The sequence below is a fragment of the Austrofundulus limnaeus genome, unplaced genomic scaffold, assembly GCF_001266775.1.
Source record: "Austrofundulus limnaeus strain Quisiro unplaced genomic scaffold, Austrofundulus_limnaeus-1.0 Scaffold260, whole genome shotgun sequence".
Taxonomy (NCBI): domain Eukaryota; kingdom Metazoa; phylum Chordata; class Actinopteri; order Cyprinodontiformes; family Rivulidae; genus Austrofundulus; species Austrofundulus limnaeus.
Genome location: NW_013952662.1, coordinates 799066 through 814209, shown reverse-complemented (window position 1 = coordinate 814209; position 15144 = coordinate 799066). Strand labels below are relative to the sequence as shown.

General features: G+C 38.0%; 1 protein-coding gene across 1 annotated transcript in view; it reads right to left on the bottom strand.

The window, feature by feature from the left end:
* The window catches only part of lrriq1 (leucine-rich repeats and IQ motif containing 1), a 58517-nt gene that overhangs the window by 19345 nt on the left and 24028 nt on the right, over positions 1-15144 (bottom strand). Inside the window, exons 12-19 of the mRNA XM_014020608.1 lie at positions 13873-14043; positions 7952-8395; positions 7345-7528; positions 5087-5212; positions 3781-3864; positions 2794-2906; positions 383-454; positions 184-272 (exon numbers count right to left, since the gene is read on the bottom strand). Coding sequence (XP_013876062.1) covers positions 184-272; positions 383-454; positions 2794-2906; positions 3781-3864; positions 5087-5212; positions 7345-7528; positions 7952-8395; positions 13873-14043 — 1283 coding nt within the window. The remainder of the gene's footprint in view (positions 1-183; positions 273-382; positions 455-2793; positions 2907-3780; positions 3865-5086; positions 5213-7344; positions 7529-7951; positions 8396-13872; positions 14044-15144) is intronic.

Sequence of the window (15144 nt, the reverse complement as noted above, 5' to 3'; positions counted from 1 at the left end):
GATGTTTCACCATCTCTTTCCATAACGTGAGGACAAAATGAAAGAATGTTAGTTAATGAGGAAGGAGCTTTTTACAAACATAATTCTATTAAATTTGAGATATTCCACAGACAAACAGAAAACAAAAGAGAAATTTAATACTGAGCCCAGAAACATATTATATGTTGTTTTGAGCAGACTCACTTCTGGGTTTCTTCTGCCTTTGTTTAGCCGACTTCATCTTCTGGGCTCTCTTGAGCATCAGGAGAGCAGTGCGACTGTCAGTAAAGCCCCTGGAGACAACAAGGACACAACAATCCAGCTGAAAATCCCTCTGAGTAAACACAAATACAAAATGAAGACATGGTGAAGGCAAAACATGTGCGACACGGAGAGGAATTACCATTCTTGCAGAATCTTTTCTGATCTTTCAGACAGACCACTGAGAGCTGAGGCTGAAGCAGAACACTGGCTGCTGAAATCATGAAAAAAAATGTCAAAGATTTCCAATTAAAAAACAAATAAACACGGTCACTACACATCTTGCATGTACTGACCACCAGATTTATGTAATCTGTGGAATTAACGTGACAGTCTCTAGTCATATATTCCTGCTCTTAAGTTGAGATACCAGGCTGAATGTGTGAATCTGTGTTATTTTAATTTTAATCACTATGTGAATAAGACTAAAGAGAGCTAAAATGATTCACTATATGCTTGTTTGTATACTCTGCGTCTGTTCTGTGTTTTATTTAATTGATTAAACACATTTTTTATTGAGGCCAATTGCGGTTTTTGCCTGTGTAAGGTTGTGTTTGGCAGAGGACAAATTTTATTGAAACTCCAAGAAAGTAATTGCTGGATGCACGTCGACAACTGATTAACTTCTCAACATCTGTTTCAAACAGGCAGTCACCGCTAACAGATCTTAGTCAACACAAAATATCTTGGTCAGTTTTACAGATAATGAGTTAAAGTTTGATGTGGTGGTAGCTGAGAGTGACACATACTCTTACACAAAGCACAATAGTTCAAGGTGTCACCTGTCAAACTGAAGAGTCACACTCAGAGATTTGCAGGTGTGTTTGCAGGTGGTCTTCATAAGCAAATATGTTGCAGGATTTTTTCATACAAAATACAGTTTCAAAGCAAACAATTCAGATACAGAACTTTAAATACAGTTTTAAACCATTAAATTCAGTTTCAATTAAGTAAAATTCATTTTCAAACCAATGCATTCAATTTCAAATTGTGCAGATTCAGATTCAATCTGAGCAATTCAAATTCAGTTCCTGCTGGCGCAAGATTTATCCCATAATTTTGGCTTCAATGAACAGGAGAGATGCAAGTGTATCACTTAAAACAGAATTTCGGGGACATTTGCATGTTCTGTGCAAAAGTTAGTTAGTTTAAAGTAAATGTAGATTAAAGCTCTTATTATTGCATCAGTGTTCATCCTCTATCAAATGAAAAAGTCTTCTATGAATCAGATTTTGTCCTGAGTATATGAATGGAAAACACTGATTTCTTTTCACCACTTTAACACACAGGGCCTGACTTACTAAAGGTTTGCATGTATAAAAACTAGAGCTGCAACGATAAAGAAAATTCACAATTCTGTTCCATATTTTAGTGTCACGGTTCAATATTTTTTCAATACAAAAAAGAGATATTTCCATGCCCTTTTTAACTTGTAATTTATAGAAATTAACTATGAACATTTGTTTAACCTCAAAAGTACAGTTTTTAAGTTAAAAGTTGCTGAAACAGCACGTTTCTCAGTTGCGCATGACAATGCAGCCTAAGTGGAGTAGTCGAACACAGATCCACTGATCCTTCAACACAGCGCATCTTCAGAAGACATGTTGATAAAATTAAAAATCTTTATTGTTCCATACATAGTGTGTATTGAACGGTTCGATACAGATACATGTATTGTTGCAACCCTAATCAGAATCAGAATAAGCTTTATTGGCCAAGTATGTTGACACACACAAGTTTCCGGCTGGTGATGTCTCTCCAACACACATACATACAATATACACAGTGATGCACAATAGCAACGTAATAAAAAATGTGTTAACCTAACATCATGTGTAAATCCGATATAATAACCATGTGCACCGAGGATTGGCTGTCAAAAGAGCAATCCAGGTACAATCCATTTAGCTTGTTTGTTAGCAAACCCAAAACTGACTGCAGCTGCTGTTTTTGCATCTAGCATGTTTGAAAGGCAAGCACAAACTTGATGTGGTCAATGTTGTGAGAAGGCGGCACAGGTAAATGATAGACAACTGAGAGTCATTCGTCTGTGAGTGTGTCAACAGAAATAAGGAGACAATCTATCCAGTAGTGATATTTTTCAGGACCTAAAGGCTGCTTTGGCCACAAATAAAAGCCATGTCATACTGTCTTTGCAAAAACTGTGAAATACTACATTTTTTGCTTCTGGATCATTTGCCTCCTCCACCAAGACCTCCACTCCAAAGCTTCAAACTGCTTTGTTCCACCAAACTCTCCATGGTGACAGCATGTACAACATGCAAAATCCTCATTTCCACAGGGCGATCATCATCACTTCTGCAACTGTTATCATTTGCACAGCAATCTTAGTAGATCACCAACAACACACTGACTTTCAGTTTTTTTGCATGGGCAATTTTTAACTTTGCACACGCAATTTAGCGCACAAAGTTTTAAACCTGGTGACTATTTTAAATGCTATGTGGACCGTTTTTACTACTTTACAAGCATGTTCTTTGATATTTCTGTTATGCGTTAGAGAAAACATGCAGATGTCTGTGACATTTGTACCTGTTGAACTTCAGTGTTGAAATCCTTTGAAGCCTTGACTCGTCTTCTTGTTCAGCAGTCCAGACCTGCTTTGGGCTCCAAACAGGTGGTGGCTCATGAGAGATCACAAGAGGCTAAAACATAAATGTTAACAAATGTAAGAAGAGTTCTCTGCTTCTCTGGAAGTGTTTTTAAGTTCATGATAATGCAACAGTCAAAATTTGTATTTGGGAGAGAAAAAAATGCATTGAGAATATGTACACAATTTTTTATATATCTTCAAACATCTTTAGAGGTATACTCAGAAGACTGTCACAAAGGAGTTTTAAATATAACTACTCTGTCTAGAAAACTATTCTCTTTATTCTACCTGAAGGGAATAAATGACACTAGAATATCCAGTAACATTAAACTCAAGTATATTTTCACTTTAGGCATTTAGCAGACACTTTTCACCAGAGTAAGTTTTCACACTTTCATAATGCTCTGGTCCAAGTTGGTCTAACAGCTTAATTACTCTCCTGATTCCACTTTTTTTCCCCGCCTCTGATGTGCACCTCAGTGTCAACATCCTGGGGCTGACCACACCAGCAGCTGCTGCACATCATCGGCCCAAACTAGCTACCATGATGTACAGTGCTGAGCCCGCTCCAAAAAAAAGATCCAACGCGAGGTAAATGAAGGGGGGTGGGTGGAGTGCAACGAGACATTTTAGCCGGCATGACAAACGACATCTGCTGGTGCTGAGCAACCTTCAGCCCTCCAGGAAACAATCTTGTTTTTCAAAGTGAAAAAATTTGAAGATCAGTGAAAAAAATAAAAATAATAAAAAAGATGGGGTGGGGGCGTTAGGCTAGATGTGAAAAGGGACAAGGCAAGAAAATAATTTGTGTGTTGACAAGACACGCTGATAAATGGCCCTCACCAAACATGCAAACATAAGTCAGTTCACTTTTTTAATAATCTTAGGCCGTTAGGTTTTTCATCAAACATTATCTGAGGATTTACCTCTGCACCTGATGATTGTTGTGATACAACGAAACGTCTTGGAGGAGAGTCCTCAGAAATAGTCCAGTGTTTCTCCACTGCCAGCTTTGAGTAAAGAAAAAAATAATAATTAGAATTTATTTCATAAAGGGGAGAATGCATGTTAATCAACATGAATCCATCATGTAAATATGCAAGATTTAGCCAACATAGCTCATTTTCATCTGTAGTCCCCTAGCAGGTTGCAGGATTAAAAAGATTTACAATTAATATGCATAACAACGTACATGACATCATTTATGACAGGTTTCAATGTATACCTTAAAAAGTAGAGTAATTTACTGTAAAAATTCCTAAGAAAAATAAAAACAAGTCATAACCGTGAAAACAACAAGAAGAACAAAAACCAGTGTTTGAAGATAACCATAATGCTCACGTCGCTCTGGATGAAAATGGGGTTGACACCCCTGCATTAGATGATTTTAGTTGTGATGTGCATTCCACCAAGGACTGCTAGGCTTTTAATTTGTTCAAGTTTTTTTTTTTGCAATGTAATATGACAATACTCAGTTGTTTATAATTACAGGAAATGAAAGATCTAGCATTTTTTGAAAGGATGCATATCATGTTCTGCATACATGCCAAAGTTTTAAACCAAGATCAACCCACAATGAAAAGGAAAGGATAAATAGCTATTTTTATCAAATCTTGTAAACTGAACTTATGTACAGTTTTATGCAATACTGTGAGATCTTGCTGTACTAGCACATGGAGTATGTGCTGTGAATGACCCAATAAATCAAGTTTTAGCTCAGTGGCTATAAAATTGACTGAGTTCCAGCCATTTTTGTGTTGGATAATATAAATTAGCTGTGGCAGCCATCTTGAATCAGGACTACTCCAAAAGGTAATCAGTTGCAAACAAAGATTTATTTAATATATTCGGAGTTTAATTAAAATTCTAAAAGTTGTTCATGATATATTCTTGCTTTAGTGGGGTGATTGCCAATAGTTAACACCAACGTTTTAAGCAAAGATCTTGAGTGTTTGGGCTGGTGCTCAGCTACTACCACATATATTCCCTTTGGCAGCAGGGAATTAAGTAAAATATATTAAGAACTTTTTAAGATTCCCTAAATTACATGCAATTTTAAATCAACATTGAAATACTTTCTACATAGACAACAAAATAATATACCATATTATATGTTGAGGACAGCTTAAAGGTATAGAAAAATAGATAGTGCACAGGTTTGTCTCCAGTGGGATGTGGAATGCTGAATGACTGAACCATGAAAGCAATGAAAACACGAACTTGACTGCATACCTCATCAAAGACAAATTCCTCTACATCCACTTCCTCAAAGGTGTCATCTTCCTCAGCGTCGGGACATGTGACCGCAGCAAGAGCAAAAGCGAGCCTCCTCCTCAGAGTGAAGCCCCTCCAAAATGCCTGGAGGTACCCATAGCAAGAAATGGTCAAAAAAACCATCCATGAATCACAGAGCAAACGTAAATACTGTATGTTATCCCATTAGGGAGATAAAACATGTTAGGCCCTATTTTAATTGCTGAACATTCTGTTGTCTGAACTCTGCTTGACTCCAGGCTGCTCTGAGACAAATGGAGCTCCAGTGTGCCTCTAAATCCTCCAATTCCCAACGGGCTGGGGGGGGGGGGGACGTTTCACTTCAAGTTGAGCCTCACACAAGTTCTACAACTCTTACTACTACACGTCACTGGAATCTGAGTAATTGCTCTATACCCGTCCAACACACACACACACAGAGTGTTTCTCCACTGTCCAACCCCCACCATCTTCCTTGGAAGATCCTAAAGGGCTTCTTAAACACTTTTTGTGTTGTGAGTTGATTTCAGAGAGGTGGTGAGTGGCATGTTTTTCACAGCAGCAGCTTATGCCTCTGTGCTGAGGATATGCCAAGTAAGCATCCATGCTATGGTTGAGTCCTATAGATTAATGTTCAGGGATGAAAATGGATGGTTTTCTTCAGTGCAATATGTGAAAGTGACTTTAGGAAAGTCATTAATTACACATCCGCAGCTTATTGCTTACTTAAAAACTCAGATTTCCAAGTTAAAAGAATGCTTCAGATTTTCTGAATTTGAGTTCTGTGGAAAGGTTATGAACTTTTCAGGGGTCACCACAGTGAGTCATCCTCCTCCATCTCACTCTGTCTTCTGCATCTTCTGTCCTCACTCCAACTACCACCATGACCTCTGCATCCACATATCTCCACTTTGATTTTTTTCCTGGCAGCTGCATCTCTAACATCCATAAATCAAAATACCCACTGTCCCTCCTCTGCACGTCCAAACCATCTCAGTCTGGTTTCTTTAGCTTTATCTCCCAGTAGTTCAACCTGTGTTGCACCTCTGATGATCTCATTCCTAATCTTATCCATCTTTGTCACACCCAATGAGTAACTCAACATCTTCAGCTTTGACACTTCCTGTTCTGTCTCCTGTCTTTTTTTGTCTCCAAACCAGACAATATAGCTGGTTTCACGATTCTTTTGTAAACTTTCCCCTTAGCCTTTGCTGTCACCCTTTTGTCACAAATCACTCCTGAAATGTTTCTCCATCAACTCCATCCTGTCTGAACTCTCTCTTTACCTCTTCAACAGACTCCACATTTTTTGTGGACAGTCGACCCAAAGTACTTGAAGTCCTGCACCTTTTGTGACCACTGCTCCTTGTAGACTGTTGCACCTCAGCCTTATAAGCACTGCCTCCACATGGTGGACAAAGAGGTTAGTCACGTTCAAAAGAGGACCATCAGCCAAAAAATAGGTCGTTAGTGCCTTGATTGGCTCTATTGTTAACAATAAAGCCAATGCTGAACAAAAGAGCCACCATGTTTGTCCACCACGTGGAGGCAGTGCTTATAAGGCTGGGTTCACCTGAAACTCCTCAGACTGAGAGAGATGAAACATTTCATTGAAGAAGAACCCATCCAGATGACCTAATTTTTTCTTTTTGATTTTTCTACCTGGATTACTGAGATGTATCAGAACAAATGTGAACAATACTCTACCCATGTAGGAGAGGGCCAGATCTGGAATTAAGCTGGCACTGCTGGCTGTCTGTCAATTATGCCAATGTTTGTACAATGGTATTCCACAATTGGCCCGATGGTGGCTTGGTATGAAGTTCAATTCTGTCAGTATCAAAACTGGCCCAATTGTTGGTTGGTATACGTGCTGGCCCATGCATGGACCATCTCTGGCAAACTGCATCCTGACCAACAAAGGGTGCATTCTTTCTGGTATACGGGCAGAGTGTTAGTGCTCAGATTTGAAGACGTAGGCCAAAACTGGGCTAGACCAATTTTGATATGTAGGTATGCTCTCTACAACAGCTCAGGTATCAATTGTTTATAACCTTACAGGACTCTATTTCAAAATATACAAACTATTCCTTTGGGAAACAGTTTGAATGAATATGGCATTTATTTTAAATGGCCAGTCTAGGTTGTCACTTCACAGATTCAGAGGAAAAGAAGTTTACAGTTTTAAAATAGTTTGAAGCTTGACTTTATTCCTTTGACAAACCTCCACATTATACCTGTATAACAGTTGCTGCATTGTCTTGGATAGCAATGCTCCTGTTAATAAATGAAGGTATGGACTCAGAGTTTTCTTTGCTTCCTCCAATTTCTCCTCTCTTCTTCTTGACGGAAGGGGCAACAACATTTCTACATTTTTGTCTGCATTTCCTCCATCTCTGCTGAATCACGACTGCTGCTCGGCTGCTCCAATAAAAATGCATGCAGACAGAAAACACACGAAGTGAAGGATATCTGTGATGTCACAATGCCTTTATCTTTCAAAATTTATTTCTGACATCTGGAGAGCAGGACTCTGGAGAGATGAGGCCTGTCCAGAGCCACCCTTCATATAAAAGATCTATAACTCTCCCAAAGATAGCAGGGTGTTAATGATAAAGCAGCGTGTTAAAATGAAGATTGTCAACATCTTGTGTTGTAAATCAAATTGAGGAGGCTCCAGTGATGACAAATGCTTACAGCACAAACTAATAAAAGGTTCAGCTGCTACAAAGAGAAATATTTACAATGCAATGGCTTTACTTATTTTTACAACAGATGATGATTTGTGAGCGATTTAGCTCCTTCATGAAATAGGTTTAAAAAGGTAGACGTTAAATAAATTACCTTTCGAGGTCCAAGTTGAGATCGATGGAGAGAGGTTCTTTGCCAAATTGTAAAGAGTTAGTTTTTTCTTTTGATGAGAGAGAGGGAACCCAATCGGAGTTAGCTTTGCTAATTGTTTTCTCTGTTCTTGTACCAACTATGATACTGTCAAATTTGGTTTGACAACTTTCTCCAACTGGCGTATCTTCAAAACTCTGGTGTCTGCGTTTGATGTTGAATCCGGTGGTATCTGGTGGTAGTTTGTCGTTGGACTCAGGCTTTGGGTCATCTCTGCAGCTCATATTCATAATTTTCTCAGACATTGTTTCATCTGTCACCTTGTGTTGATCAGACACAATGGTGTCACCGTATTCATGGGCAAGTCTCTGGTTCTCTGCCAACTGCAAAGCCATAGTAAAGTGCTGGAAATGTGTTTTCATGGCATCCAGGGGAGAAGAAACATTGCTGTGAACAAACAAACAAAAGGCTTTCAAATTCTGCATCGAGTTGTGGGATTTCTGCCACAGACAAATTTTGAGTAGACTTGTACTGCTATTCTTCACTACACACACACACACGCATCTCCCTAACTGCAGGAAATACAAAGGATAAAGAGCAAAATGTTGCATTGATGTCTTTGTTTTTATATAAAGAAGACAGGCATGACAGGCACAGGCATACTGTAATTCATTCTCTTTTAAATTATGTCAACTAAATCTAAAAAAAAGGTCAAAAAGTGAGTAAAACCTTGGTATTGTTTTACATTCAGAATACATTATCTTATTATCTAGAATGTTTCAACAGATAGAGCTTCACATCCAAACAGAACCCACATGTATTACTGTATCTCACAGGATATTTAGCAAGAAAATTCCCTCACAAAATCTGCATGACTGCCCTAGACTGCAGCCCATTTACCTCCTTTCTTTTCACTTTGGTACCTGCTTTGTTTGTGACAGAAGTTCATATTTAGAACAAGCAGCGAAAACTGCTAACACCTGCTGTACTTGATGGCTGTGTTTGTGCCGTGTTCTGTTGATCTGTGCTGCCTCGTCAGATTTTGCTACCTTCGCGCAACTCGATAGCTAGGTCTACTGTCGGTGCTACCAACGAAAACTGCTACCGTCATGTTTACAAAAATATCATCATCAGATAAAATTTGAGTGACGGTGTTACTGAAGTGTAAGCTTAGGAGTTATGTTTAGCATAGAGCATAGCATTGGAACAATTTATATATACAATGAAAACAAGAATATCACTTCCTTCCTCAGAATATCCAAACCATTTAAAATTAAAAGCTAACATGTGGTTGATGCTAAACAAAGAGTCATTTGTTCTTTACAGTATAATAACAATATTGCAGACATCAAACTAAAGCCATTGACGAATATGTCCACAAGCCATCTATCATAAACTTATGAGTGACGCCAAACAATGGGACTATTTTTTGTTTACAGTATGTTAACAATATTGCAAACAGCAAAAGAGCCATTTATGTTAGTATGTTTGAGGAACATAGCAGCTTAAGCAAACAAAACTTTACATAACAAAATGAAACTTCTACAGGTAGCGCATATTGACGAGATCTGCTGAGTAAGCAACATGAGACAGTACATCGGTCTGCGTATGTCCATTGCCACAAGGTAGGACGGATTGAAGGGTAGCACAGATCATCAGAACACCGGCATTTTAGTGAAGCTCTTTGATTATAAATATAATGTTGAGATGGAGAGAATAGTGATGGCAAATGGTACAAAAAGAAATATTAGGGGGAAAAACAGGTGTTGTGCTTTCATTTTGAACCTCTGTCTCATTCATTTATAATCTTCAACTCCATGTATTGCTGTGAAAATGTAAGTTTTTTATGCAAAACATAGATTTTGTAATGTTTAGTTTACATTGTTCATCAGTAAAATTAAGTTAGGTGTGTGATCACACAGGTAGGTGTGTGTGTGTGTGCATGCATGTGTGTGAGTGTTCCAGTATAAATGGGGGACTAGCCTGCCTAGTTTGCCCTTAAAATATAGTCTCTTTCATTGAGGGGATAAACCGACTACAAAGCCACCTTTATGGTAACTTAATGAATCTATTAGCAATGCTTCACTCTGTTCCCCTCCCCTATCCTGCACTCTGAGGGGGCAAAGATACACTCAGTCTGTCTGGAAGGCTGGTAGGGGTATAGCTTCTTCTCTACAAAGACCTAGCTCTTCTTTCTCAGTGGGACAAAGGAAAGAAAAGTCAGGGGTCATAGAAGACTGTGACCCCCATGATCCTTCCTCCCTGTACCTGCTGGTTCACTCCAGGGTCACCGTAAACATGCGTAGGAATGCTGTAAAAAGGCAGGAAGTGGTTTTAAATAGTTGAAATTGCACCAAATAGCATTAGTAAAAGGGGCTGGATATCACATGAAACAAACTGATTTGGACCATTTGAAACCTTTGATGTAGAAACCGGAATCCTGATCGGTTACTTGTTTTTGGCATTTCTTTTTCAGGGCAAATACGTTTTTGGTGTCATTTACTTTACACCATTTAAGGTTTGGGCAATAATCTTTACCTACAAACTCAAAATAAGCTGTCCAGTATTACTGAAAATGATCAAGAAAAGCTTGTGTTGACAGAGTTATCTTATATAGAAGATCACAGACAGAATCTACAAGTGAATTCACAAATTAAAAAAGTTAGAATATGGGGACTGCAGACACAAGACCACATTTGTGGGAAATATTCCAATTTGTTACCATGTTAGGGAGAAGAGTTTGTTTCTTTGAAAAACACGTCCTGAGATGAAATTTGTGCAAATAGATCAAAGTTTGAAAACATAATGGTCAATATATGCTAATATAGCTGAGACACCAACCATAGCAAACGTATCAAATTTCCCTCTGGGATCAATAAAGTATTTTTGAGTTTGAATTGAATTTGAATTGAATAGATATTCAAATGTTGTAATGAGTAAACAGATTTTTTGCTACATCAACAAAAATGTTTGAAACTGAGATATTTTGTTAAGATAATGTAATCAAGTCTGTCTGGTGTAATAACTGTTGCTAACTATACACCTAAAATGAAATCTTACTTGCTCACCTTACACTCACCAGTGGACTGGCATGTGGCACCCTTATCTCCTCCCTAAACTTCAGTCCAACACAAGGTCAGGCCAGGGGTTAAACGTCTATGTTGGCTCTTGCAATAGCCCAAAATGGCTCATTGTCCAGGGGGGCCAGGGGTGCAGAGGGCACACAGTGAGAGGTGAAGCTAGGGGAGCACCACACTATCCCCCAAGCCATAGGAGTCCTCAGTGTGACCCGTTCTTGCAGCCACCGCCACGTTTCATCTTTTGTTCGGTGCGATTTGGAAAGGTCAGGAAGATAAGCAGAAAGTTGACCACTGTTTTAAGTGCTGGTGGTCCTCCGTGCACACGTGTGTGGAGGCCAGTGACACCGAAGGACTTGTGAAAATAGCTGGATGTTGTTTTTATTCTTACTACACCATGTGTACCAGACATAACAAGAGGATAGCTAGCATTCTTCACTGCTGCATCACCGGTGAGTTATCGTTAAAGTGTCATAAAACTCTCTTTAAAGTGCCTGTGACAAGCATATTCTTCAAATACAAGAAGTCAAAGAAAACATCTTTATATTTAAGAAAGTTGGAACAATACACATGATTTAACCCATTTTCTCTCATAACAGGCATATTTTCTTTTGAACTTGGTTCAGCCAAAGTGAAACAGGAAGTGACATCAAAGGGGAATTCTTTAACAAAGAAAACTCTCTGGTCTTTGTTTATTAAAACAGTATTATTTGAACTCTGACTCTTCTTCATCTCTCTGATAGTGACTCAAAATAATCTTAAGAAACATCAGATTCTTCTCTACAGTCTGGGTTGTTAGTTGTTGTAGCACTGCTCTGTTCACATGCAGACATTCCTCTTTGACATGTTGGAATAATGCACAGAAAGTCTGCGTGTATGGTGGTCAATAATGATTTAATTCTGAGCGACAAACAAACAGGACTCAATCAGGACACTCTGTCGGCTTGTGGCTGACACGTCAGCGGAAAGCAGCCAATAATATACACCATGATAACATCATATGACGTGCTTATAACCAATCACAGATCGACGAATGTACTGCCCAGCCAATCACAGGGCTCTCAGCTCAAAGAGTTTCTTATCAAACAAGAGAGGTCAGTCCGTTGCGGAGTCCTGACATCTGGGCAAACAGATTTGACAATGATCATAAGATATATGAGTACTGGACAGCGTCAAGGTGAAACAGATAGATGATTTGTCCATAACAACATCACTTCCTGTTGCTTCACAGGCAAATATCTCAACAACTGTTCATCTCAGCAACATGAAATTTCTTTTGCAATATTTTATCAATGTCCTCTTTCTAAAAATGCATTCATATGTATTACAAGAATTTGATGTCACAGGCACTTTAATTGGATTAGCATCATTTATATTTTTGATTTACTGTTATATTTGTGTATATTTGTTTTATTTTTTGTGTGTGTGTTTTAACACTTTGATAATTTACCATACAATAAATCAAGCATTCAGTTGTCACTGCTCGGTTTGGCAATTTAGTGTAAAATGAATGTAACTTAGAACTAAAACCAATGATGAGTTGAATCAAAATGACATTGTTTTCTGTCTGACATACTGTATTGTAACAACAAAACAGGTTTTGTGAGTTAAATTATTTTAACTTCATAATAATGACGCACGTTAGCGCTGTCAAAATCCTCCTGTCAAGATTTTTATTTATTATTTCTTACACTGTTTATATGTCTATAAATGTGTTATTTTGTTTTTATTTTGTTTGTATTTTTATTTTATTCTAGTTCTTTCTTCTCTATTTATTTTTACTTAAATGTTTGCAGCTGTAATAACTGTAATTTCCCTCTGGGATCAATAAAGTATTCTGATTCTGATCCTGAGTCAAAAATCTGGCTTTCTGAAGTTGGTTGTTTTTCCTGTCCATGTTTAAGTTTCCTCAAGGTACAGACAAGGTCAGAATCCTCCCACAATCCAATTAGATGCATCATGGGTTAACTGGTTCAGAGTGTTAGTGTGTGCACGGTTTGCTCTTTGTGTTGGTCCGCTGACAGACTGGCAATCTGTCCAGAGTGTACCTCACTTCTTGCCCAGTAGCTACTGAAGCTCCCCGAGACCCTCAAAAGTGGAGACTGATTGATTGACCCATGTACATTTGTGTGAATGAATGCATTACAACCAGTTTTCACCAAAACAATCACCGTGAGATTAGTTGTACACACCATATTCAAATCAGTTTTTGAATGGGTGTGTTTTTGTTTTATATCAATTTATTAATATTATCATGGTATAAAATGGGTCATCATGTATCTCTTTATTTGAAATAAAATGTATTGTTGAAACAAATGTACTAACTATTTTTCATGTAACATATTAACAGCCATTTATTTGTCTGTGTATTGTATGGAAAAACAAATTAAACAGAGTTCACATTTTAAAATTTCAGCTACGTTTGAGTTTCTATAAACTTGCATTATATACAGTTTATAAATATATATACTGTATAAATAAAGCATCTCACATGGTTCCAGTCTCTCTGTCAAAATGAACCTGCTTCTAAACTTTCACCTTGTAGACTTTTAATTAACAAATCTAGTTTTATTAATTTATTCCCTTATTTTGAAAAAAACAATGCCCATTTTTTCTGATTATTATGGTGGTCAGTCTGTCTCCTGCAGAAGCTTTTCACATTACATTCAGACAGAGCCGCTATTATGGTATTATGGTACTGCACCTCTCAGTTCCCAGACTGTTTGACTATTCACTTGAAATTTTTTGTTTCAAAAAGCCTGAAAAGGTGACCACTAAAACTTGAGCTCATTGGTCAGTTGATGGTGTCATTGGTTCTGATCCATGTCATACAGTCTGTGTTCCCACCTGAGCTCTTTGCGGAGAGACTGCTGTAAATCCCAAGTCTGTTGAAGCTGAGCCCGACAGAAAGTAAGGAAGGAGTCCAGAGTGGTGCTGAGCTTCTGGGCAGCTACACACGAGTCTGTCTGCTGGTTATCAATGACCTTCAGGCCACACACTGTCTTCTGCAGTGCAGATCTGAAAATAAAAGAGGAAAAGTGCTTTAATCTCAGAGATTCAGCCTGTGAACTAAAAGAAAAACAACAGACCTTTTTTGTCAGACCTTTTTGAACAATGAAAAGGTTTATGACTCATTTTTTTAAGATGATGGTTTTAAAACTGGCAGATGATAAATCAGTCACAGTCTGTATAAGACCCATTAATCTTGGCCTCTAATGGAGTGGGTAGAGATTTGTTTTGATATCAAAAAGTTTGAGGAGCTGTTCTTTTTTTTTCGCTTGGCAGTTCTTTATTAAATTAGAAACAGAGCTGCTGGATTTCAGCCTAGAAAAAATAAATACATGCATCAGCCTTAAACTAAAAGGGAACCCTGAGTAACTGAGGGTCTTGGAAGATGAAACTGCCACCCTAAGGCTAAGGATGTGCAAAGGAGAAGAATCCCAGCTATCCACCACAGAAACAGACTGGGAGGCTCTTCCACCAAAGCACCGGCCAGCTGTGGTCAGTGTTCAGTAAGAAAAAGCTTGAAACTCTACCAGGGAATAAGAAGGATAAAACGTCCCCGAGTTTTACACCATGATCCTTGTTTTTGTATAACATGCTCCTAAAATGTGCCTAACACACCAGAAGAGAGGAAACATGGTTGAGAGTCATAAACAGGTTCAGACAGATCAATTAAAAGTGCATTAAATTAGTTTTAATTTAAAATTTGTGCTGAAAAAAATACTGACTATATGTTGATGAGTTTTTTCACTCATTGGTTTCAGAACGTATAAATTCATAGCTGAGAATGAGTCTGCTACTTTACATACAGAACATTTAAAGGGATCCCTGATTAGCTGCAACACTAGACTTTATTTGATAAACATTTATTTTAACTGTAAAATAAAGACTGTAAAAATACTGTAGGATGTTCAGTTTTGTAAAAAAAAAAACAATTTAATATATTTTAACACGGATGGAGCCATTTTATTTATACGCAAAGCATTCTGGGTAAATGATGACATGGATAGGTCCTCGGTGTGAGCGAGCTATATCCACCCTGAAGGTTAATCTTGGACAATATCTGATGATCGACTCTTTTAAATGAAACCAGAGAGCGTTGACAGAGAGGAGAAG